Source organism: Crocuta crocuta, unplaced genomic scaffold, assembly GCF_008692635.1.
Source record: "Crocuta crocuta isolate KB4526 unplaced genomic scaffold, BGI_CrCroc_1.0 scaffold30, whole genome shotgun sequence".
Taxonomy (NCBI): domain Eukaryota; kingdom Metazoa; phylum Chordata; class Mammalia; order Carnivora; family Hyaenidae; genus Crocuta; species Crocuta crocuta.
The window spans coordinates 11,626,100-11,649,641 of record NW_027528345.1 but is presented as its reverse complement, the minus strand read 5'-3'; the positions used below and the strand labels follow the sequence as shown (position 1 = coordinate 11,649,641).

General features: G+C 43.9%; 1 protein-coding gene across 1 annotated transcript in view; it reads right to left on the bottom strand.

Annotated features, from left to right (window-relative positions):
- Positions 1–19,085, bottom strand: part of SLC4A8 (solute carrier family 4 member 8) — a 63,764-nt gene extending 44,679 nt beyond the window's left edge. Inside the window, exons 1-6 of the mRNA XM_077753417.1 lie at positions 19,011–19,085; positions 7,948–8,113; positions 7,282–7,417; positions 5,343–5,503; positions 1,837–2,025; positions 631–722 (exon numbers count right to left, since the gene is read on the bottom strand). Coding sequence (XP_077609543.1) covers positions 631–722; positions 1,837–2,025; positions 5,343–5,503; positions 7,282–7,417; positions 7,948–8,113; positions 19,011–19,085 — 819 coding nt within the window. The remainder of the gene's footprint in view (positions 1–630; positions 723–1,836; positions 2,026–5,342; positions 5,504–7,281; positions 7,418–7,947; positions 8,114–19,010) is intronic.
- Between the last annotated feature and the right edge of the window lie 4,457 nt (positions 19,086–23,542).

The following is a 23,542-nucleotide window of genomic DNA, read 5'->3' as shown; positions in this document are numbered from 1 at the left end:
ATTTTTTCCATTTTAAAATACTTGACTGCTTTGTAAGAGGTTTCAGCTTTTCTAAATAAAACAGGGAGCCTTATAAGCAGAGAAGTGACGTAACACCATCTGTGTTTTAGACAGTGTCGAGGACAGGCCAGGGCAACGAGAGGCCAGAGGCAGGGAGATCAAGGCTTGAGCCAGAAGCTGCAGTGAGGCACTGCTACTACAGAAACCTTCGGATACCCAAGTCACAGTCCCTGGGAGGAGCCTCAACCACAAAGTAGTTTCAGGAGACAACAGCAAAAGTAGTGTTTCAGCAAAACCCTTAGAGGTACGAAGGGGCTGCGGAAGAGCAAGTACCAAAAACAACTTTGGAAAAGTCGGGAGGTCTGTATCAGGGAGGCTTATCAAGGGCTCCTCTCAGTTCTAGCATTGACCCTGGTGGGACAAACTTGAGTCTGCCCCATGCAGACTGGAGTGAAAGGGAGAAGACCTATGCGCGAGGTGAGGGCGGGGGGATGGGTGGGAGTCCTTTTCACAGAAGGGGTTCTGGTCTTAGACGAAAGGTGTTGAACTACCAAAGCTTACCCAACTTCCAGTGAGTTCCACTAGGGATACTCATAGGCCTATAAGCCAGGCTCCCGTGTCTCTACTCACCTTGCTTAAATCCACCGGACTGTGCTCACAATTCACTCCATTTTTTACTTCAAGACTTGTAGTTGGAACAGACTGAGGAGACACGGTTTGACCTATTCAGAGAAAACAATCCTGAGTCTCTGCCCTTCCCCCTTTGGATACACCCCATCCATCCCTGGTTGACTATGGCTATCTCTCCTGCAAAGCCCAGAGAGAAGACGTAAGAAGACTGTGCCGCTACGACCCACACATGCATGTCTCCTTACGGACTAGTAAAGAGAGGACAGAAGTCTTACTACTTCCGCACCTTCTTCCTGAACACATTTGTGGTCCTCTTTTCTTCCTCCATTAAGGTAGTAATTCTTAGCCAGGAGTGCACATCAGAGACTCCTTTGGATAACTTTTCAAATATCTAGATTCCCAGACATATCCCCTGTATGTTGTGATTCAGGAAATGCGCGGACAGGGAGAGCTAGAGATTAGACCCTGCCTGGCCACAGAAAAGGAAACCAATCGGTAGCTCAAATTCGTGGAGTGTCTCAACCCATGATGCACCTAGTTAAGGGATTTACATGGATTAACGTATTGAAGCCTCACGTTAAATTTAAGGGCCAGATGCTATTGTCGCTCTTATTTTTACAGAGGAGAAAGCAAGACTTAAAGAGGTTTAGGAGGCTGCCTGAGGTCGCACACTTTGCAAATAGTGGAGCCTCAATCTCAAGCCTAGAAGTCTGATTCAAGAACCTTCACTACAGGGGCACCTGGGTGGCTCGGTTGCTTAAACAGCCAACTTTGGCTCAGGTCATGGTCTCACAGTTGGTGAGTTCAGACCCCATGTGAGGCTCTGTGCTGACAGCTCAGGGCTTGGAGCCTATTTCAGATTCAGTGTCTCCCTCTCTCTATGTCCCTCCCTTGCTCATGCTCTGTCTTTCTCTCTCTCAAAAATAAATTGAGAAAACATTTTTAAAAGTTTTAAAAAAGAACCTACACTACTGTATTTTGTGTGGCTAATCTAAGATCAATCTGAGGCAAACATCCCTGGTGCCATACAAGATAGCTGGTCATCAGCCCCAGCCCCCCATCTTGCCAGTAACCAAACAGTACTGTGTGTAGGGGAGCATGGGAGCATATTAGACAAATATAACCTGTACCCTCTAGTAACTTAGCATCTCAACTAGGTCCTACATGTCTGATTAATTAAAGAACAGTCACTCCTAAGAATCTTACCATTTTTATCCATCGAATGTGGATCGGACTGCTTCTTGCCAACCTCAGCAAAGGAGCGAACAATGGGAATGAGGTTATTTCTCTTTTTTTCATTCTGATGATGATGCTTTTTGAGAAGGGCTTCCCGTACTTTAACCCTCATGCTGTCATTCAGGTCACTGAACAGTTCTTGCTGGTCCAGGATCAGGTCTGGAAAGCAGGTGCTAACATGAACACTCAAACTGACAGTCAATGAACTCAAGGAGGCCCACAGACAGTATGAGGGGTGAGGGGCAAGGAGTGGGAGAGGCGTTCTACAAAGCATAAGGTACAAGTTATACTTCAGGGCCTGAAAGAGCTATTTAATGATGGCACTATGACAAGTTATACTTTATGCATGTAACAAGCCATTATTATTAGAAACGATCAAGCATTTAAGAGGTGCCAGAACTATACTATGAACTTTACATAGATTATCCAATCTAATCCTAATGAAAATTCAGTGAAGGAGGTGGTATTGTAACAATTTGTACAGATCAGGAAACTGAGGCCCAAACGTCACAAAATTCCCCAAGATCTCACATCTAGTAAGTCGCAGAGCTGGGATTCAATCCCAAGACTATCTGACTCAAAAGTCCACATCCTTACCCACTTTGTTCTGTTACCTGCCGAAGCTCCTCTATGGTCCCTTCCTCCAAGATTTCAACATTGCCATACTTGTCAGGAGGAACTGCAACTGTAGAGCGATCCAAATGACAATTTGAAGGGGGAGCCTACCTGTATGATTGAGTTAACTAAGGCCCCCAGGCAATTACCATCCACCTTTAACCTGTCTGACCAGCACAGTTGAGGGGGGAAAATCCCAATACCTGCTACTGAGTATGAGTTCTAGAGCTCAAGGCCCACCTTGTATCCCACTTCTACCACTTTTTGTGTGATCTTGGGCAAGTTACATAACTTTTCCATACCTCAGTTTCCTATCTGTAATATGGCGCTAATATTATTACCCACCTTCAAAAGTTGTCATGGAAAATTAATGGTAATAAATACAAAGTGCTGATTCACAGTAAATACTTGATACAGTTCACCTATCCTTATCACCAACATGAATGCATCAGGTACCTAACGTAAAGAACTATAGCAATTACACCTCAATCCTACAAACTTATACCCAAGCCTCCCCAAAACTTCAACCTATTCTCAACCCCAACTCCATCCGTGATTATCCAAGTCTAGAAGAAAATCTATTTTGAGTATTCAAGCTGAAAATGCATGGTTTCTCTATATTTAACTTTGATTGGTTCATTGCCCCCATATTGTAAACATCCGTCAGGATCTTTCATCTGTTTTTTTTTTTTTTTTTTTTAAGATTTTAGTTTTAAGTAAAACCACCCAATGTGGGACTTGAACCTACAACCCCAAATTCAAGCATTCACACGCCCCAACCACTGAGCCAGCCAGGTGTCCCAGGATCCTTCATCTTGAAAAAAATATAAAAGAAGAATGTCCAACCCAGACTTTCCTTTATCTATTGCATCTCTCTGTCTCACTCTCTCTCTCTTATCTTTTAAAGTTTTCAAAAGAGGGGCGCCTGGGTGGTTCAGTCGGTGGAGTGTCGAACTTCAGCTCAAGTCACGATCTCATGGTACACGAGCTAGAGCCTCCCGTCAGGCTCTGCCCTGGCAGAACAGAGCCCAGTTGAGATCCTCTGTCTCCCTCTCTCTCTCTGCCCCTTCCCCAAGTGCTCGTGGGCACCTGCACGTGCACATTTTCTCTCTCTCTCTCAAAAATAAACATAAAAAATAATAAANGGCTCGAACCCACGAACCGTGAGATCATGACCTGAGCCGAAGTCGGATACTTAGCTGACTGAGCCACCCAGGCGCCCCAGTGAAATTTCTTTTTATAAAATCAAGAGCCTTCTAGTTGCTAAATTCAATGGATGTTTACGTGAACTCTCTGCAGCATTTGACACGGAGGAGTTGAAACTCTCTCCCCTCTTAGCTTTTGTAAGGAGTTGAAAGGTACCCCCTAGATACTTCTATGTACTAAGCCCCCAGAACCTGTAACTGTGATCTTATTTGTAAAAAGGGTCTTTGCACATGTAATTAAGTTAAGGATCTCAAGATCATCTTGGATAATATTGACAAATATTCTTATAAGAGAGACACAAATGAGAAGTCCATGTGAAGACAGAGGCAGACTGGAGTTATGCATTTGTCAGGAGGAACACCTAGAGCCACTAGAAGCTGGAAGAAGCAAGGAATAACTTTCCCTTAGAGCCTTCGGAGGGGACACAGGATCTCAACAGTGCTGACCCTCCTCTGCTTCCCCAAGTGATCCCAGAGAGGCAGAATTTCTTGGACACTTGAAGAAGAGTCTGAAGAAATATTTACTTCACCTGTCCAGCCAAACAGAGCCAAGCTGAGGGAAAATCCCTCACAGGCACCCAGGTGTTTCCCAAACGCCGTTCCTAAAACATGACAACGACGCTCAACCACATCAGGAAACCCCATCAGACATCTCCCTTTACATCTTGCTGAAGAAGTGGTTGGGGGAGGTTGGGGGAGGTTGACTGTGGCTCAATTTCTTACATGTCTTCCCTAGCTGCCATGTTTACAAATCTTCAACACCGTTCTCTCTGCACAATTCCCAGTTGCCCCTTTCTCTAATTATTTCTAAGACATATCTCTGTCATTGCACTTATTTAAATCGTTCCATGGTTATTTCCCCCCACTAAAAGGTAAGTTCCTTCAGGGTGGGAACTAGATCTTATCTTTATTTTCCTATGCCTAGCATATGACCAGGCATAAATAGATACAAAATAAATATGTGCTCAATAAACAGGCAAATGGAGGACTGAATGAATACCCTGTCATTTGAAATAGGCTGTGAAAGAGCTAGAGTAGTTGCTTAGTTTAAAACTCGTCCCGCAGGGTGCCTGGGTGGCTCAGCTGGCAGAGCATCCAACTCTTGATTTCGGCTTAAGTCAGGATCCCAGGGTCGTGGGATTGAGCTCCACGTTGAGCTCCACACTGACAGCACAGAGCCTGCGTTGCATTCTCTCTCTCCTTCTCTCTCTCTGCCGCTCCTCCCCTCCCACCCCCCCGCTCTCTCTCAAAATAAATAAGCTTAAAAAAATAATAAAATTAAATTAAAAACCCATTCCAGAGCTGAAGACATTGAGGTCGGGAAGGCTCAGTGACTGGCCTAAGGATGACACACAAGCTACTTTATTCTTTCCTCCACACCACACTTCTTTTTTTTTTTTAATGTTTATTCATTTTTTTAAGAGAAAGAGAGTGTGAGAGGGAAGAGGCAGAGGGAAAGAACACACAGAATCTGAAGCAGACTCGAGGCTCCAAGCTGTCAGCACAGAGCCCGATGCAGGGCTCAAACTCACGAGCCACGAGATCATGACCTGAGCTGAAGTCGGACGCTTAATCGACCGAGCCACACAGAGGCCCCCCACACCAAACTTCTTAATTCTAACAAATATTCCTCTGTTTTCTCTCACCTAACCTTACCTGAAATTTCTTCTATGCTATTCGCACGCATATCCAGAAGGACTGTTCCATTAATAAGGCAGCTCCTTAGCTCAAAGAGACTATGCAGTGAAAGGGTAGCCACATAAGGCTTGCTCCAGCGCTCTCCCCCATCCTCAACATCTTCTTCAAACTTCAGCCACCTGAAAGCGTTACAAACAACTAGATGCCAGAGGTAGAAATGAGGGATCTTCACGAGAGAATTTTCTTTTAATTTTTTTAATGTATATTTATTTGTTTTGAGAGAGAGAGAGAGAGACAGAGAGCAAGCAGGAGAGGGGAGAGAGAGAGATGGAGACAGAATCCAAGCAGACTCCAGGCTCTGAGCTGTCAGCATGGAGCCTGGTGTAGGGCTCGAACTTACAAACCGTGAGATCATGACTAGAGCTGAAATCAAAAGAGTCAGATGCTTAACTGATTGAGCCACCCAGGCACCCCTTACGAGAGAATTTTTAATGTAAGCCACAAAGAAAGATATCTGAATAATCATATCGGATATTGTAATTTAATCTATATGTTCAGGGTACATTGGTAAGTGAAAAAAAGCAGGTTATAAAACAGTGCAAAACTGAGTACAGTTTGATCCCATTTCTATTAAAAGAAAAATGTAAAAATACCAACACACATGTATAAGACACCAAATGTTGTATCCTCATTATACCTAGGTAGTAAAATTATACATAATTTTCATCTTCTTCTTTTCGCTTATCTTTATTTTCCAATTTTGTATAATGAGCACATATTAATTGTGTGATTAAAAAGACAGATCTCAGGGCACCTGTGTGGTTTGGTCCGTTAAGCATCTGACTTGGGCTCAGGTCATGATCTTGTGGTTCGTGGGTTTGAGACCCTGCATCGGGCTCTGTGCTGACAGTTCAGGGCCTGCAGCCTGCTTGGGATTCTGGGTCTCCCTCTCTCTCTACCCCACCCCCGCCCATGCTCTGTTTCTGTTTCTCAAAAATAAATAAACATAAAAAAAATCTCATCTGTATCATTTGGATATATTAATAAAATGATAATTTTTTTTTAAAAAGCCCCTGTGTGACCTTTAGAAGTTGGCAAAGAATAACAAGACTAGTGGCCTTCTCACTTGGTATCAGGGTGACTGGCTTGTCTAATCCTCTCCAGCCACGGCAAATGTCCAAGGATATAGCAGGGATCCAGGAAGAGCTGTTCCAATAAGAGCTAGAGCTACCCTTTGCTAGTTACCCACCTTGCCTTCTTCCCTGAGGCTCGGGCATGCTGGCTTTGTATTGTCCGTAAGGCTCACTGGTCAATTATGAGAGGAGCCCTAGACATGGCCCTGGTTCATCTGAGGGCTCTTTTGGGCGTTTTGAGCCTTAAGCAAGCCTGGTCACTCGACAGCTACCCCAAGAAGCCTACTGTTGGGCTAGCTATAATCCCAGGGGTCTCCATGAGGTTGGGCTGTCTCAAAAACTCTAAAACTTCCAGTATATTAAAGCCCAAATGAATTAAAACTCTGTGGTTCACTTGCAGAAAAGTGCTGTGCTATATATATGTGCTATATATGCCATATATATATATTCTATATCATCTGTGCTATATTTGCAGGGCAAGGTCCAAACCAAGGCGGGGCCATGAGGCATCTTCTAAGCCAGACCTCTGATATCAAGAGAGCAAATGAACAAATCTGGGCCTTAAATAAGTTAGAGGACTCCCTGAAGGTTCTGTGTTTCTGTCACCAATCCCAAGCTCAAGGTCAATTGGCATAGGCGTCCCCAGAGACATAACAAAGAGGCTAACATCGAGACTTCGCAGAGAAGACTCTGGAACGTGGGTCAGCATGTCAATCATTACTTCTCCCATGAAGAAATAAAAGGCAAGCAGGCCTGTCACTTGCTGAAAGGTACAAGTGTGCCAACCCAAGCAAATCTTGACCCAGGCTATTTTAGGGCCTTACCTGGCCGTCTCCTTCCATTCGGCATCTTCTCCCTCTTTCAGACAGATCTCATCCAGCTCTGTGAACAGCTCATGAGGTACATGTTCTTCATCTTCCTCAGTGCCCAGAATGAACTGAACACGCTGAGACGGTGTGTCTGCAAAATCAACCACAGAGAAAGGTCTGCTCCCATCCTCAACTTAGAACAGAAATAACATTCTGCTATATTCAGCACATCTGGGGGCCTTATAACTTCAGGAACATAGAGAAGACAGTCCTGAATGTAGATCAAAAATATTTCTTTACCACCTCCCACCACCACCCCCAGCCCCGCAAAATGCTATTCTGTGCGAGCAGTTGATGGAGAGAAAAATTATGAACCAAGACCACTTGAAGAAAACCCACAACAAACTGGAAATATGATTAATGTGATGAAAAAGCATGGTTAATTTTCTGGCTAATGATTTCATTAGCTATATGGTCATGATTTGGGGTGGGGGGGCTGAACTATGATTTTCAGGAAGGTATTTTTGATTCTTAGAGGCATTTCTGCTTGGAAGCAAGCTCTGCAAACTCTACAAAAGGGCTAGAGAATCAAGACCACCTACTTGATGTACAATCACACATTCCCTCAGCCTCACCGAGGTCCCAGCCATGGACACCCACCCTCTGTCCCGAGAGTGTTACCGTGGGCCAGAGCCTCTGGGCCTTCCTCCCCCTGGCTGGCTCCTTTGCCCCGCCCCCGTCTCCGGTGCTTCTGGCCATGGGTTCGGTGATGGCGATGGCTCTGCCGGCCCAGCGGCATCCGAACCCCCACATACAGAGTTCTATGACCTGGAACGAAGCAGAAGGTCTGTGCAAAGAATGCCTTTATTTTTCTTTTATTTTAAAAGTTTTTGTTTCTTTATTTTTGGTAATCTCTATACCCAACATGGGGCTCAAACTCACAATCCCAAGATCAAGAGTCTCATGCTCCTCTGGCTGAGCCAGCCAGGAGCCCCAGAGAATGCCTTTAGTAAAAGGAATCGAGCATATTTAAGAAAGAAAAAATCATAGGTCTCTGGCCTGGTCACAACTCTAGTGGCAATACTTCAAAGACTTTCAGGACTAAAGATGTAGAGATCTTGGAGTTGACGGACTCCTTCACCCGACGGTGGCTGCAAACCTCACAGGAGGGTTAAGATCAAAGGAAGTAACGTGCATGAACCTGATTTGCAAACCGTAAAAGCCAGCACAGATGCTAGCTGCTGTTATGANAGGCTCCCTGTGACAACTGTGACAAATTTTGGCAGGGAGGTAGTTTAGAAAAGTGGTTAAATGCTCAAGTCAACCTGCCTGGGTCCTAAACTTGACCTCATCATTCACTAACCACGTAACCCGGAACAAGTTATCTAATCTCTGTGTTTAAAAAAAAAATACTAAAAGCTTATTATTTAAACTCAGAGCATTTTCATGTGCAGTAAATAAGGTAATGTATGTAAAATGCTTAACGCAATGCCAATGTATTCTAGAACCAGTTTCCATTAGTTGGTTCTTTTTCCCCTGCATTGTAGAATACACAAGCTAAAATAGTAGTGAGAGACTAGTTACAAATTGTAAGAAGTATGAGTCTGGGGTTACAGAGAGAGATAGTAAGTATTTTATTTTACTTTTTAATGTTTTTATTTATTTCTAGGAGAGAGAGAGAGAGACAGTGTGAGCAGGGGAGGGTCAGAGAGAGAGGGAGACACAGACTCTGAAAAAGGCTCCAGACTCTGAGCTGGCAGCAGCACAGAGCCCGACGGGGGGCTCGAACCCACAAACCGTGAGATCATGACCTAAGCGAAAGTCGGACGCTTAACCGACTAAGCCACCCAGGCGCCCCAGTAAGTATTTTAAAAAAGAGAAGAACGTGAGAAAATAAGTGATCCAACAGCATTCCTGCATGGGTCTTCCTTTTCTACTCATTTGCTCCTTCTATATAAGCAATATTTTGTTCTGCTTGTGACTTCCGGGCCTCTCTCACCTCCACTGGCTTCCCTTGCTTTCCTGCCAGGTCTGAAGCCCCAAATCAGTAGCTTCCAGGGTGCTGCCACCCCTGNTCTAGAGCTAGGGCTGATCCTTGCTTCTTCCACTATGGAAGTGTTCCAATCTTCAGTCACTGTCCTCAGATCCACAAGCCTGATTGACACTTCCTCCCTCTGAGCAGGTGATCTCACTTCATATGTTACTAAGAAGACTGAGGCTGTCTCGTGTGACCTCCGTCCATCTCAGCATGGCTTGCTTTCTCCCCCAGCCACTTCTCTTCACCAGGCTAATGAGCGTGGCCTCACATGCATCTGGAGTCCTACGCCATCAGCTGTCCCCAGTTTCTCCTTTCTATCCACCCCTTCCACAGCTTTTTCTTGATTACAAGTCTCTGTCTTTTTTTTTTTTTTTAAGTAAACTCTAGGTCTGATGTGGCGCTTGAACTCATGACCCTGAGATCAAGAGTTATATGCTCTACTGACTGAGCCAGCCAGGTACCCCAAGTCTCTCCTATCTTAAAAGGAAACTTTCCCAGGGCAACTGGCTGGCTCAGTCAGTTGAGCATGTGACTTCAGCTCAGGTCATGAACTCACTTTTATGAGTTCAAGCCCTGGGTTGGGCTCTGTGCTGACAGCTCAGAACCTGGAGCCTGCTTTGGATTTTGTGTCTCCTTCTCTTTCTGCCCCTCCCTGCTCGCGCTCTATCTCCCTACCTCAAAAATAAAAGATTAAAAAAAAACCCTTTAACAATATGGTACTACCCTCTAAGCTTCTACCTCTCCTCTTCCCTTCTCCATTAAACCACTTTCAAGAACAATCTACCCACCTCGTTCCCTTTCCTCACCATCTCCTTGTTCCATAGCATCTGTATGTGGCTACTTTCCACTGGAAGTGCCCTCATTAGGGGTCACTTAATCACAAATCTCTATCATTTTATATTTCTCTCAAAAGCCTTTCTTGAGAGCTTACCGAGTGCCAGGCAGTATCCAAATCCCTAGACCACTTCCTCTCATTGATGGTCTGGGTCCCCTTAGCTCCTGTACCTCTGCCCTCCCGTGCTCGTTTGCATTCTTCTGACTGTGCTTCTCCGTCCCTCCCACAATCCAACAAAGGAAAACTCCCTAGGTTTTGGTCCTGGGCCCTTCTCTTTTTATTGGTATCTACTCTCCTGATTTGAAAGTTTACCTCTTCAAATGACACCCAAATCTTTATCTATAGCGATTCAGTACATCCCAAAGCAAATCCATGACCCTGCATCTCAGATCAGGCTCATACCCATTCCCTCCAGGTTTCTGTTCATGGTATCACCATTCTCTCCACTCTCTAGGCCTGAAACCTCAGAGCTATTCCCCATGCCCCTCAGAGTTACATCCTCCAGATTAGGGACGTCAAGGCTTTCTGTCCTCCCACTTTGACAACAGCAGGAGTCTCCTTCCTGCCTACCACACCAATTTATTCCTACAGACGAGTCCTCCTGAAGCACTGCTCTGATCACAGCTCACCTCTGTGCAGCCAGGACCCTTCATGCTCCAGCATGCTCAGGCCGCAGCCTCCTTTCTAGTCATTTTTTCACTAAGACAAATTGTGCATCCAATAGGAAAATAAAGGGCAAGGGGCCCCTGTGAGAACTGAATGATCAGCTCAAGAGAGACTGAAGTGGAAATCCCACGTATGGTCACCCCATTTAAACATTCTGGAGGTGGGGAGGTGAGGATCTAGAGGTGTACACCTTCTGCATCCACCCCGGCCACCCTGTCTCCTCCCCACAGCCTCGGCCGCTTGTACCTGCCACCATGTCACGTTCTTTACCTGAACCAACCTGCTATTCCACAAATGTACCAATGCCTTTCAGACATGGACTTGGCTCACCTCCACAAGATTCACAGCAAATGCAACTTGCTTCCTGCTCTTATTTCCTGATCTTCCCAATCAGATGTGCCGACTCCTCCTCCTAAATCGCCAGAGCCCTTTGGCTAACATTCTCTAATGCACTTATTTTATGCCTTGAACTAGAATTAATACCACTCACTATTCATCCGCAAGATTCTCAAGGTCCCAGGTCAGACTTTCTTCCTCTTGGAATCTCTCACATAACAAAGCATAGTGTTTTGCAGATGGCCATTGCTGCACAAGTGAACAGAAAATGGCACAGCTCTTAAGGGCCTCTCTTGGGAATATAACTCCTTAGAACCTTCTCAGGAGTCCAAAATCTAACCTCAGAGGGCCTCTAATCTTAAAGGAGCCACAAAAGGAATGTGTCACCAAGGTGAATGTGATGACTCACCAAAGCATGAAAGGATTGAGAAGGTCCAAGCCAACCTGAAAATGGAAGCTTAATCCAGGAAGACTTCCTAGATAGGGGGACTTTACGGAAAGAGTAACCAACTCTTCATCTTCTTTCCATAGAAATAGGTTTTCCTAAGACTGTGCTCAAATTCTTTGGGGACTCCTCAGTAAATGCTCTCCACTTCCAAGTGGAGTTAACATGCCTTTGAGTGCAGCTCTAACAGTCCTTTCTTTATTTCTCCCTCCTCTTCTTTATCCTCCCCTGCCTTCCAAATTCCAAAGTGATAAAGAAAAATAAAAAGAGGGGCGCCTGGGTGGCTCAATTGGTTAAGTGTCCGACTTCGGCTCGGGTCATGATCTCGCAGTTCGTGGGCTTGAGCCCCGCGTCAGGCTCTGTGCTGGCAGCTAGCTCAGAGCCTGGAGCCTGCTTCAGATTCTGTGTCTCCCTCTCTCTCTGACCCTCCCCTGCTCATGCTGTCTCTCTCTCTCTCTCTCTCTCTCTCAGAAATAAATAAAACATTAAAAAAGTTTTTAAGAAAGAAAAAGAAAAAGAAACAGGATTATATATACCACATCTTCTTTATCCATTTATCTCTAGCTGGACACTTGGATTTCTTCTATATCTTGGTTATTATAAATAATGCTATAATAAACACAGGAGTACATATATGTTTTTTGCTTTAGTGTTTTCATTTTCTTTGGGTAAATACCCAGTAGTGGAATTACTGGATCATATGGTAATTCTATTTTTAATTTGGGGGGGGAACCTCCATACTGTTTTCCACAGTGGCTCTACCAATTTGCATACAAACAATGGACTATTCCTCAGCCATAAAAAAGAATGAAATCTTGCCATTTGCAACAACAGGGACAGAACTAAAGGGTATAATGCTGAGTGAAATAAATCAGACAGAGAAAGATAAATACCAGATGATTTCACTCCTATGTGGAATTTAAGAAACAGAACAACAGAACAAAGAAAAAAGAGACCAAACACACACACTCTTAGATACAGAGAACAGACTAGTGTTTGCCAAAGGGGAGGTGGTGGTGCAGGTGCAGTAGATGATGGAGATTAAAGAGCACACTTATCATGAGGAGCCCTGAGTACTGTACAGAACTGGCTGAATCATTACATTGTGGACCTGAAACTAATATAACACTGGATGTTAACTATACTTCATGAAAAAAAGCAACAGTATTGGAGGGAAAGCTGATGACAGATTTATTGGAATGCAGAGACGCAGGAGGATAAAATATTTAGTATCCGGTGGAATCACACCTCCCCTCCTCATCCTGTCTCAGGGCAATCCTGTGTTGACCCATGCACATCTTGGGACATCTCTGACAGGCAGGTCTCTGAACATAGTGTAGTCATCTGGCAACTTTACTGAAGTGAAAATACAGAGCCAGAAGAAGTCATGTGCTAAGATGTGGGATTCCAAACCTCTGACATCATCAATGAAAACTGTAAAATGTGAAAATGACTAAACTGAATACCATCTTAATAAAATACCATCTGTTAACTAATAATGTTCCACTACAGTATGTTAATTAGTTCCCTGTAGTATACCACTGAGACCCACCTGGCCTGGAGTCACCTAACTGTTCCAGGTCCTGTCCCAAGGGCTGGGGATACAACAGTGAAAAGCACAAGGTCCCTGTCATCAATACACAGATTCTAGTTAGGGGAGACAGACACATGAAACCAGTAACATATTATTTCAAGTACTGATAAGGCTAAATAAAAACAGGCTAAAGGGTCTGGGGTAGCGGGTAGGGTGGAGAAGGGAGACTGTAGCTAAGATGATCACAGGTGACATCTGAGTGCTGAGGAGAGGCCATGAGAAGAGCAGTCCAGGGCGAGGCAAGATCAAGTGCAGAGGCTCTGCAGTGGGAATGTGGGAATTCCAAAGCCAAAGTAGGGCTAGTAGGGCCAGACCAAGATGAAAGAGGAAAGAAGAGGAGGAGGAAAAGGTCAGAGAGGCAGGCAGGGGCAGATCATGAAGAACCCGGGGGCGGTGAAAAGCATAATTAGATCCCAGAGAACCACTTCAACCGGCCCCTAAAATAGTTGCCTGGCTGGCTCAGTCGGGAGAGTGTGCAACTCTTAATCTCGGGGTCATGACTTTGAGCCCCATATGGGGTGTTGAGAGTGCTTAAAAATAAAATCTTCAAGAAATATATTTTTTATTTTTAATAAAAAATAAAATAGTGACCTACGTGTTGCAAAACCAGGTGTGTCCAGGTAGAGCTTGACATAAGTGAAGAAAAGCCTCCCCCAGGGGTGACTCTCAGTCCTTCAACAGTCATCCCAACCATTAGCTTCCTTTCCCAGTAAATCCCCCAGAGGACTGCTGGGCAGGTAGGACCTCCACTTCTCCTTAAGCACATTCCAAGTACCTCCACTGGGCTTTTGTTGGTATATCACTAGTATTATGTAATTTTAAGTACATTCTAAATAGAAATTGAAGGGCAGTGATTAGGTATTAGAACCTGTTTTATTAGATCTCATTTTCTCAGTGAATTTGCTCACTGTCATTATTAAAGTAAAACAAAGAGGTTGGATCGAATGACTTCTCATGTCCAGTCCAGGTTCAATGTACAAACTTAGGAAAGGCTCAGGCAAGGTCATTTTTGGAGAAGCCAAGATGGTTCAGTTGTTCCCACTCTTCTTACTTGTTGCCACAAAAAGGCAACAAGCAGGGGCTCAGTAAATGCTGAGCAAATGATGCATGGTTTTGCTTGGTATCTAAAATTCCCACTAGGCAAGTCTGAAGTTAACGGGAAAGACACCCTTCAGATGCCTTTGGTGTCTCTGGAGGAAGGAAGGGAAAGCTTACATCTTAGGGAAGGGAGACTCTTCCTTCTCTAAGAATTTTTTTTGGTCCAATCAGTTCTCACAAACACTAACCAACCACAGTGCCTGCCTTTTGAAAATGCCAGAGACGGGCAGAAATGAAAACAAGCCCCAGCAGGGGTCAGAGCTAAGAAGGGCCAAGCGGCTGTCAGAAAATTAAGGCCTCGGTTTCTAGGCTGAGGACTCTGAAACAGGGGCCTGGATTTTCTGAGTGAGGTCAGCAGAGATGATGACAAACAAATGGACACTAGGAAATGAATACAGTGTCAATAAAATCTAGTCCATTTAACTGGACTCTGGCAGTCTTGTGACTTCACTAAACTAATCCTGTGGTCACTTTGCTGGCTTTTCTCCCACCCACAGGCTTCTTCCCACTACCTCACTACCAATTCACCCAGATTCCACCTTATAATTCCCCATCCTTTCTTTTCAGTCATTGTCAAATCTACTCTTTGGAGGCTACCTTTTTTTTATGGTTTTTTAAATTTATTTGAGAGAGAGAGAGTATGAGTGAGCAAGGGGAAGAGAGAGAGGGAAACACAGAATCCAAAGCAGTCTCCAGGCTCTCAGCTGTCAGCATAGAGCCCGATGCAGGGCTCAAACCCATGAACCGTGAGATCATGACCCACACCAAAGTCAGGTGCTCAACTGACTAAGCCGCCCATGTGCAAAGGGGGCTAACTGTGTGCAAATACAAGTATTCATTTGTAAGACTTATGGGAAAGGTGTAATGTTAGTGTGTTTATTTATTTATTTTTTTATTTTCAAGTCAGTTAACATACAGTGTAGTCTTGGCTTCAAGAGTGGAACCCAGTGATTCATCTCTGACATAGAACACCCAGGGCTCATCCCGAAAAGTGCCCTTTCCTTGATGCCTGTCACCCATTTAACCCACCTCCCCACCAACAACCCAAAAATAAGTATGTATACACGTACAAAGATTAGCCATCAGTGAACTGGTGCTGCGTCGTGTGGAGCAGGACAGAAATCACAGCTGTGACCTACCTTGCAGAGGGAGCCTAGGCCTGCCAACACAGAGGGCATGTCACACACGCTGTTTACCCAGTGCACACACAGAACTCGTTAGCACATGCAGAGGACTGTTCCACCCCCTGGGCTACAGGATGACTCAAAGTCAATAACCACAGGGGGGGAATCTAACATGTGGAACAGATGTGAGCCTTTTTTTTTTTTTTAACTTATAAATAGGACCAAAAGGCTCTTACCTAGGTTAAAAACTTATTAGAGGACACTAAACCTGTTCTAGGATTCTTAAGTCTAGTAGTTAATCAGGAAAAATGATCTGCCAGGAAAAATGGAAAAAGCCATTATTTCTGTAACTAAAGCAATGTTCCGTGTCCCTCTGGGAGTGGAACAGTTCACTGAAGCACATCACAGACAGCTACTGTTCTTCATTGAGTTTATCTTTGGAAATCTGGTCCAATATTTGGTTTGGACTCTTCTCGTATATGAAAAGAATCAATGGCATGGCTAATGTGCCTTCTCCTACTGACACCCAAAGACCCACATTTACAAAAGTCTGTAACGATGTCCCGAGACTAAATCTCTGAAATCGCTCTGAAAACGGGCGAGGGGATGGCTTAGGTTATGTGGAGCAGAAGGTAGGACATTAAGGGGAAAGAAGGCCCAGAGGTTTATTCGCAGCCACAGAACCCTGGATCATGGCAACAACACTGAATCAGAACACAGTCTACTTCTGTCTTCTATCAAAGTGGGACTGACTTTATTTCATGCCTTCAAGAGATGACACCACTCACTCTCAGGGCAGCCTGAGTCCTAGAGCCTCCCTCACAGTCAGTCAGGGTAAAGCCCACAGCGTGACCGAGCCTATAGCAAATCCCAGCTCCCTCTCCAGAGCTTCTCCAGAACCACAGCAGGCCTGAGAAGTGGGCACCATTTGTCCTCCATTTGCCAACAGTGCCGACAGGGCACCTGGGTGGCTCAGTCAGTTGAATGTTTGACTCTTGGTTTCAGCTCAGCTCATGGTCTCACAGTTCATGGGTTCAGGTCCCATGCCGGGCTCTGCAATGCAGAGGCTGCTTGGGATTCCCTCTCTCCTTCTCTCTCTCTGCACCTCCCCCTCACATGGGCACATACTCTCTCTCACTCTCAAAATAAAAACAAGTAAACTTTTTTAAAAAGTGCTAACATAAATAAGATTCTAGTTTTCAAAAAGCGCTATGTAAAAAAGGACCATTTTCTGGGACACTATCCCCTAGAAATGACATGATAAATAGCTTTCTTTTAGAGCAAAATGGTGAATGGATAAGGAATAGATGATGTCATCTTGAAAAGATGCTCCTGCTGCCAATTACTCAGCTGACCTCCGTGAATGGAACCCAGTTCTCAGGATCCAAGAGAATTTGCCCATGTTTATTATTCCACTCCTGGGCAGCCAAGAATCTTCATAAATGGTTACCTCCTTGCTGAGGGCCAAGGCCTGCTGGGCCCAGACAGCTAAACTGAAAGCAACAGTGCTCTCACAGTGCAGTGAGAGGGTAGAGAGGCAACAGGATCATCAGGGCTGAGCAAGGGGCGAGGCAACAAGAGAGATAGCCCTATGATATTTACATCATATAAAAATGCGTATGTGATGGAGAAAGATGTGGAGGTTGGGTGGTTCATGCTGAGCACTGGCCTCCCTCGCAGGCAGTGTGCTGGAAGAGAAAGGGCAGAATTCCAGCCCCGGCTCACCCACTATGTGGCTAAATGACCCTGAGCAACTTCTCCACCTGGAAAATAGGGATGATACCTACCCAGCCCCGGCTGCTGTGAAGGTGAAAAAGACAACGTGTACGAAGTGCCTCATCAGATGCCTAACACACAAAGGGCATTCAACAAATGTCAGCCTCCCGCCTCCACAGCCTTCCCTTCTCCACTTTCCCCTGGTTGCTGCAACCCACATTGGCTCTTCTTCCATCTGGTCAAAAGAACTTGGAAAACTTGACCTTGATATATCCAAACTCCACTGACCTCCAGGAGCCACCCACATAAGTTCTCATGGTAACAGACCCAGAGGCTGAGTCAGCCTCTATGGCTTTCACTCTCCCCATCCAAAGGACAAGTTTTCTCTGAGGATTATACAACTTTGACAGGGGAAAAAAACAAAAAAAAACAAAAATGTCACGGGAACAAGCAGTACAGAGAGAACATTTTACATGCTGTCTCAGTCATTACAAAGTTGCTGTATCATAGCCTTCCACATTGCAGGGGACGCTGCAGAGATTTCACAAAGGTTTCTGAGCCAAATAGGGGTTCTCATTAAAGCTATACTGGACACAAGCCTTTCTCTAATAAAACTGAACATCACCACTTATCAGGAAACCAGGCCCTACGGAAAAAAGAAAAGTGGAAGAACACCATTGGTCATGTGGGGATCTAGGGGTGGGACAGGAAAAAAAAAAAGAAGAGCCTTAATAAGGTAAACTGGATAGAGCAAATCAATAAAAACCCTTCTTCTTTCCCTTCCACTTCGGTTGTTTTTTCTTTTTTAATTTTATTTATTTTGAGAGTGTGTGCGTGTGTGACCTAGTATGCATGTGAGCTGGGGAGTGGCAGAGAGAAAGAGGGAGAAAGAGAATCCCAAGCAGGCTCCGTGCTGTCAGCTCAGAGCCCAATGAGGGCTCGATCTCATGTACTGTGAGATTGTGATCTGAGCTGAAATCAAGAACCCTACGCTTAACCATAGGGCTGAGCCACCCAGGAGTCCCCAGCTGGTTTTGTTTTATACAGCTTTGTGCTGTGAATTCTTAAAGAATATGGTATAGGGGTATGTTTTCTCTTGTCTTGTTTAGATAAAAACACTAAGCAGAAATGGGTATAATTAGAATGGGAAGAGGAAATATTGGAGATGCGGCAGAGACAGGGTTTTGTAACCAAAGTGAATTTTAAAAACTATTTGTATTTTATTTTCTTTTAAAATTGTGTACATATTTGCATTTACATTTGTGGGCAGTTGCCAAGACTTGACAAGCTGATCTGACAAGTCCTTTACAGTCTCAAGGAACAGATCATTTGTCAATATTTATATCGGACTTGACAGTGCTCAAAGCGCTGTCTCACATGTTCTTAGATCCTAATAGTAAGGTACTAATATCCCTACTTTTAAAATTGAATTATAATTAACATACAGTGCTATGTCAGTTGCGGGTGCACAACATGATGATTTAACAATTCTGTGCATTCTTCCGGGCTCATCATGGTAAGCGTAGTCACCATCTGTCACCAATATTACAATATTATTGACTATATTCCCCATGCCACACTTTTCATCTCCATGACTTATTTACTTTATAACTGTAAGTCTGTACCTCTTAATCCCTTTTGTTTTTTTCACCCATCCCCACCCCACCCACCTCCCTCTGGCAGCCACCAATTTGTTCTCCATATTAATGTCCCTACTTTTATTTAACGGATGCGGACATTGAGGCAAAGGGAAATTAAGTGATTTTCCCCCAAGGTCGTACAGTGAGGAAGAGTTGGAGGACTCAAACCCAGGTCTCCTGATGGCAAAGTTCTCTCCCACCCCGGGCTGCCTCTCATTTATTTTGCTCACCACAAAGAGCGGCAGTTCTTACCTTCCAACTCCTCTTTCTCATAGTGAATGTTGAGAATGGTGCTGGTCCCACCCTGATCCACCACGGCTTCTTCATCTGGTCTCTGTTGAAATATAAATGAGTAGCCATAGTAATATGCATACGTTCATTCAAACATTCATTTAAGTACCACCTGTATGCCAGACCCTTTTTGCAACCCTTGGGGGGATAAAACACAATGTTGTACATTTGTTTTTCATTTGAACCTCACAATAACTTTGAGATGCAAAAATGACAGCCATTCTCTCTCATCTTATAAATGAGCAGCCTGAAGAGAGGATTTTAATTATTGCCCAAGGGCACAAATGTGGTGAAAGGCAGAGGTGGGAATGAACTCAGGTCTTGGGACTGCGGATCTCATGCCCTTTGCACCTCTCCACTCCACCTGTCCAAGTGCAGAACACGTCTGCATTTTGCAAGCGGTGTCGACCACCTCGTGTTTTTAGTGTCGACTGATCTCCTTGACCTCCCCACAGTATTTGAGCCTGTTGTCCTTGAAATTCTCCATCCTGCTCCTTTGATCAAGCCTCCTCTGTCTCATTCTAAGGCTCATCTTCTTCATCTAACCATAATTCCCAAGCAAGAGTGCTCTACCTTGTTTCCCTCACTTGAGTCATAATTTCAATTACAGCCAGTGACTGTTGACTCAATATTTGAGAACCATTGGGATGTTGACCACAAGACCCACGTGTCTAACTGATCTTCTTTCCAAAACTAGCACCCTGTGCTCATTTACTTCTTTTACCCATGGTAGCACTGTGTCTTAGTCCACGTTTGAAATTTCAAATGTATTTATTTATCTATTCCACATGTATTAAGTGCCTATTATATGCCTTCAGGGAGATAATTTCCTTTCCTTATCAGGTCATCCTTTGCAATTTCTCTCAAATCTACTCTCATCTCTTATCTACTCTGTGACACACTCTCCAGCCCTTTCAGTCATACTGGACATGTTTTCAGGTCTGGAACCAGACTCACCCTCTGGCTTGAGTATTGCTCCCTCTGCCTAGAACTATCCCACTCTCCCTGCTATCCCGACTCCTACCACCAGTGGCCAATACTTATTCATCATCCCACAGATCTTAGCCTCAAGGCACTTCCTTGGAAGGCTTCCTTCATCCCTCACCTAAGCGAGGTCCCCCTATTTATAAGCCCTCATTGCACACTGTGCTTCTCCATAATGAAATGTCTCTGCTCCTTAAGGGAGGGACCCTGTCTGTCTTCCTCACCACTGTTTTTCCAACACCCTACACAGACTTTTCACAGAGTAGGTGCTCAATAATTCTTTGTTAAAATAATGAAGAGGACGGGGGCACCTGGGTGGCTTAGTCGGTTAAGCGTCCGACTTTCGCTTAGGTCATGATCTCGCGGTTCGTGGGTTAGAGCCCCGTGTCGGGCTCTGTGCTGACTGCCAGCTCAGAGCCTGGAGCCTGTTTCAGAGTCTGTCACTCCCTCTCTCTCTGACCCTCCCCTGCTCACGCTGTCTCTCTCTCTCTCCTAGAAATAAATAAAACATTAAAAAAAAATTTAAAAAATAAATAAATAAAATAAAATAATGAAGAGGTGCCTGGGTGGGTCAGTCAGTTAAGCACCGACTTTGGCTCAGGTCATGATCTCGCAGTCCCTGGGTTTGAGCTCCGCATCAGGCTCTGTGCTGACAGCTTGGAGCCTGGAGCCTGCTTCGGATTCTGTGTCTCCCTCTCTCTCTGCTCCTCCTCCACTTGCACTCTGTCTCTCTCTGTCCCTCAAAAATAAATAAATATTAAAAATTTTTTGAAAAAAATAATGAACATAATGGAACCTACCTTATCAAGATCCTGAATTATTAAAAAAATTAACTGATTTTCCTGCCAATCTACTTCTCTTACCAAACCTGCAGCTCCAAGCCAGGTTCACTGATCCCATGGGCACTGTGCATGTTCCCATTTTCATGCCTTTGCTCACGTGTCCTGTCATCTATCGTGCCCCACCGCCAACTCTCCATCAAATGCTCATCATCTTCCAGATCCTGCTCCAATTTCCGGCTTACTGATCTAATATTTTTTTCAAGTTATCATCTATGTCCCCAAATGAGGCAACTCTGAATGGAAAGCAATCCATTTCCCTAATGGGAAGATTCAAATAAGTTTTTGAGGACAACTTGAATAAACTTTTAGGGAAGTAGATGAAAGTCAAATGTCTACGTATATATGTATTTTTTAACCTACTTTTTTAAATTCAAGTATAAGTAACATACAGTGTTAAATTTGCTTCAAGTGCACATCGTAATCATTCAGCAATTCTATACATTATTCAGTGCTCATCAAGATAAATGTATTCTTAATCCCCTTTATCTTTTTCCCTCCTCTCTTGGCAACCACCAATGTATTCTCTGTACTCAAGAATCTGTTTTTTGGGGGGTGGAGGGAGGGTGGTGCCTGGGTGGCTCAGTCAGTTAAGCATCCAACTTTGGCTCAAGTCATGATCTCACGGTTCATGAGCTCCAGCCCTGCTTCAGGCTCAGAGCTGACAGTGTGGAGCCTGCATAGGATTCTCTCTCTCTCCCTTCTCTCTCCCCCTATGCTTCATGGGATTCCCTCTTTTCCTTTTTCTCAGCCTCTCACTCATTTGTGCCCCCTCTCTCTCTCAAAAATAAATAAACTAAAAAAAAGGAGTCTGGGTTTTTTTGTTCATTCATTTATTTCTTAAATTGCACATAATGAGTGAGATCATAAGGGTTTTTTTCTCTGACTGACTTATTTCACTTAGCACTAGACTTCCTAGATCTATCCACATTGTTGCAAACAGCAAGATTTCATTTTTATGGCTAAGTAATATTCTTCTCTGTCTCTGTCTCTGTGTGTGTGTGTGTGTGTGTGTGTGTGTGTGTGTGTGTGTACCACGTCTTCTTTATCCATTCATCTATCAATGGACACTTGGATTGCTTCCAATACTTAGTGTTTTACTTATGAATTTATAGACATTTAAAAATATATGTTATTACTACCGTATAATAATAATCTCCAAGATATAATATTAGTTTAAAAAGCAATGTAGAGAAAACCGTTTGTTAACTCTTTGCTAACTTTTAGTATATGTGCTGCCGAAGTGAGCACAACTGTTTGCTAACTTTTATCAGAGAAAGTTTGTTGAGATGGCTCAGTCAGTGGAGCATGAGACTCTTGATCTTGGGGTTGTGAGTTCAAGCCCCACGTTGGGCATAGAGCCTTACTTTTAAAAAATTATATATAAAAAAGGAAGGATGTTAAGTATAAGCACTTGCTTATACTTAAAAACATAAAAGGAAGAATAAATCATGAAAAAAATTTTAAGAAATAAATTTCACTTGTTTATTTATTTATTCTTTTTTTTTTGAGAGAGAGAGTGAGCATGAGTGAATGAGAGGGAGAGAGAGAGAATCCTATGAGAGGCAGAGAAAGGAGGAGGGAGAGAGAATCCTGAAGTACAGCACAAGCTCATCTGATGTGGGGCTTGAACTCACGAACCCATGAGACCATAACCTGAGCTGAAGTTGGATGCTTAACCAACTGAGCCACCCAGCTGCCCCATCATGAAAAAAACTTTTAAATAGTGAGTGAGGGAATAAGTTAGAGGAGAAAAGAACAGAAAAATTAGACTTCTTTGAAAATTCCTTATTTTGTAAATATCTTACATAATTTTATTTTACTTTTTTTAATATTTATTTTTTGGGAGAGTGCACGTGGGGGAGGGGCAGAGAGAGGGGCACAGAGGATCCCAAGCAGGGTCTGCACTGCCAGGCTGACCGCAGCAAGCCAGATGTAGGGCTTGAACCCGCCAACCACGAGATCGTGACCTGAGCCAAAGTCCGACGCTCAACTGACTGAGCCACCCAGGTGCCCCAATATCTTACATAATTTTCAAATAAAACTAAAAATGTATAAAGCAATTCCCAGAAATGAAAAACAAAATGAAAGCAAATGCCAAAATGATGGCATAACAATTCCAAGAGATATTATTCCAAGTAACTTTAAAATGTAATAAACTGCCTGAACATCCTCAGTGGCATATATACTCTAAGATAAAAAGAGTTTAAGGATATCTGAAACCACTGTTTAGTTATCTGTTGGTGGTAGTGTTGGTGCTACCCCTCTGAGACTGTCGTGCGTTGTGAGGTAAACAAATTAGTGATTATGTAAACCTGTTCTGTCACTCTCAATGTCATTGAGAACTGGCATTCTCAGTAGGGATAAAAGGAAATACTGTCTCAGGACAGAAGTTAAGTAAAAACCATATATAGTCCCAAATTTGAATTGGATGTATCAATAAGAACATATATTTTTATCTTCAAATGTTTTTTAAATTTTTTTTAATGCTTTTTATTTATTTGTGAGAGAGAGAGAGAGAGAGAGACAGAGTGAGCAGGGGAGGGGCAGAGAGAGAGGAAGATACAGAATCTGAAGGAAGCTCCAGGCTCTGAGCTGGCTGTCAGCACAGAGCCCGACACTGGGCTCAAACCCACGAACCATGAGATCATGACCTGAGCCAAAATTGGC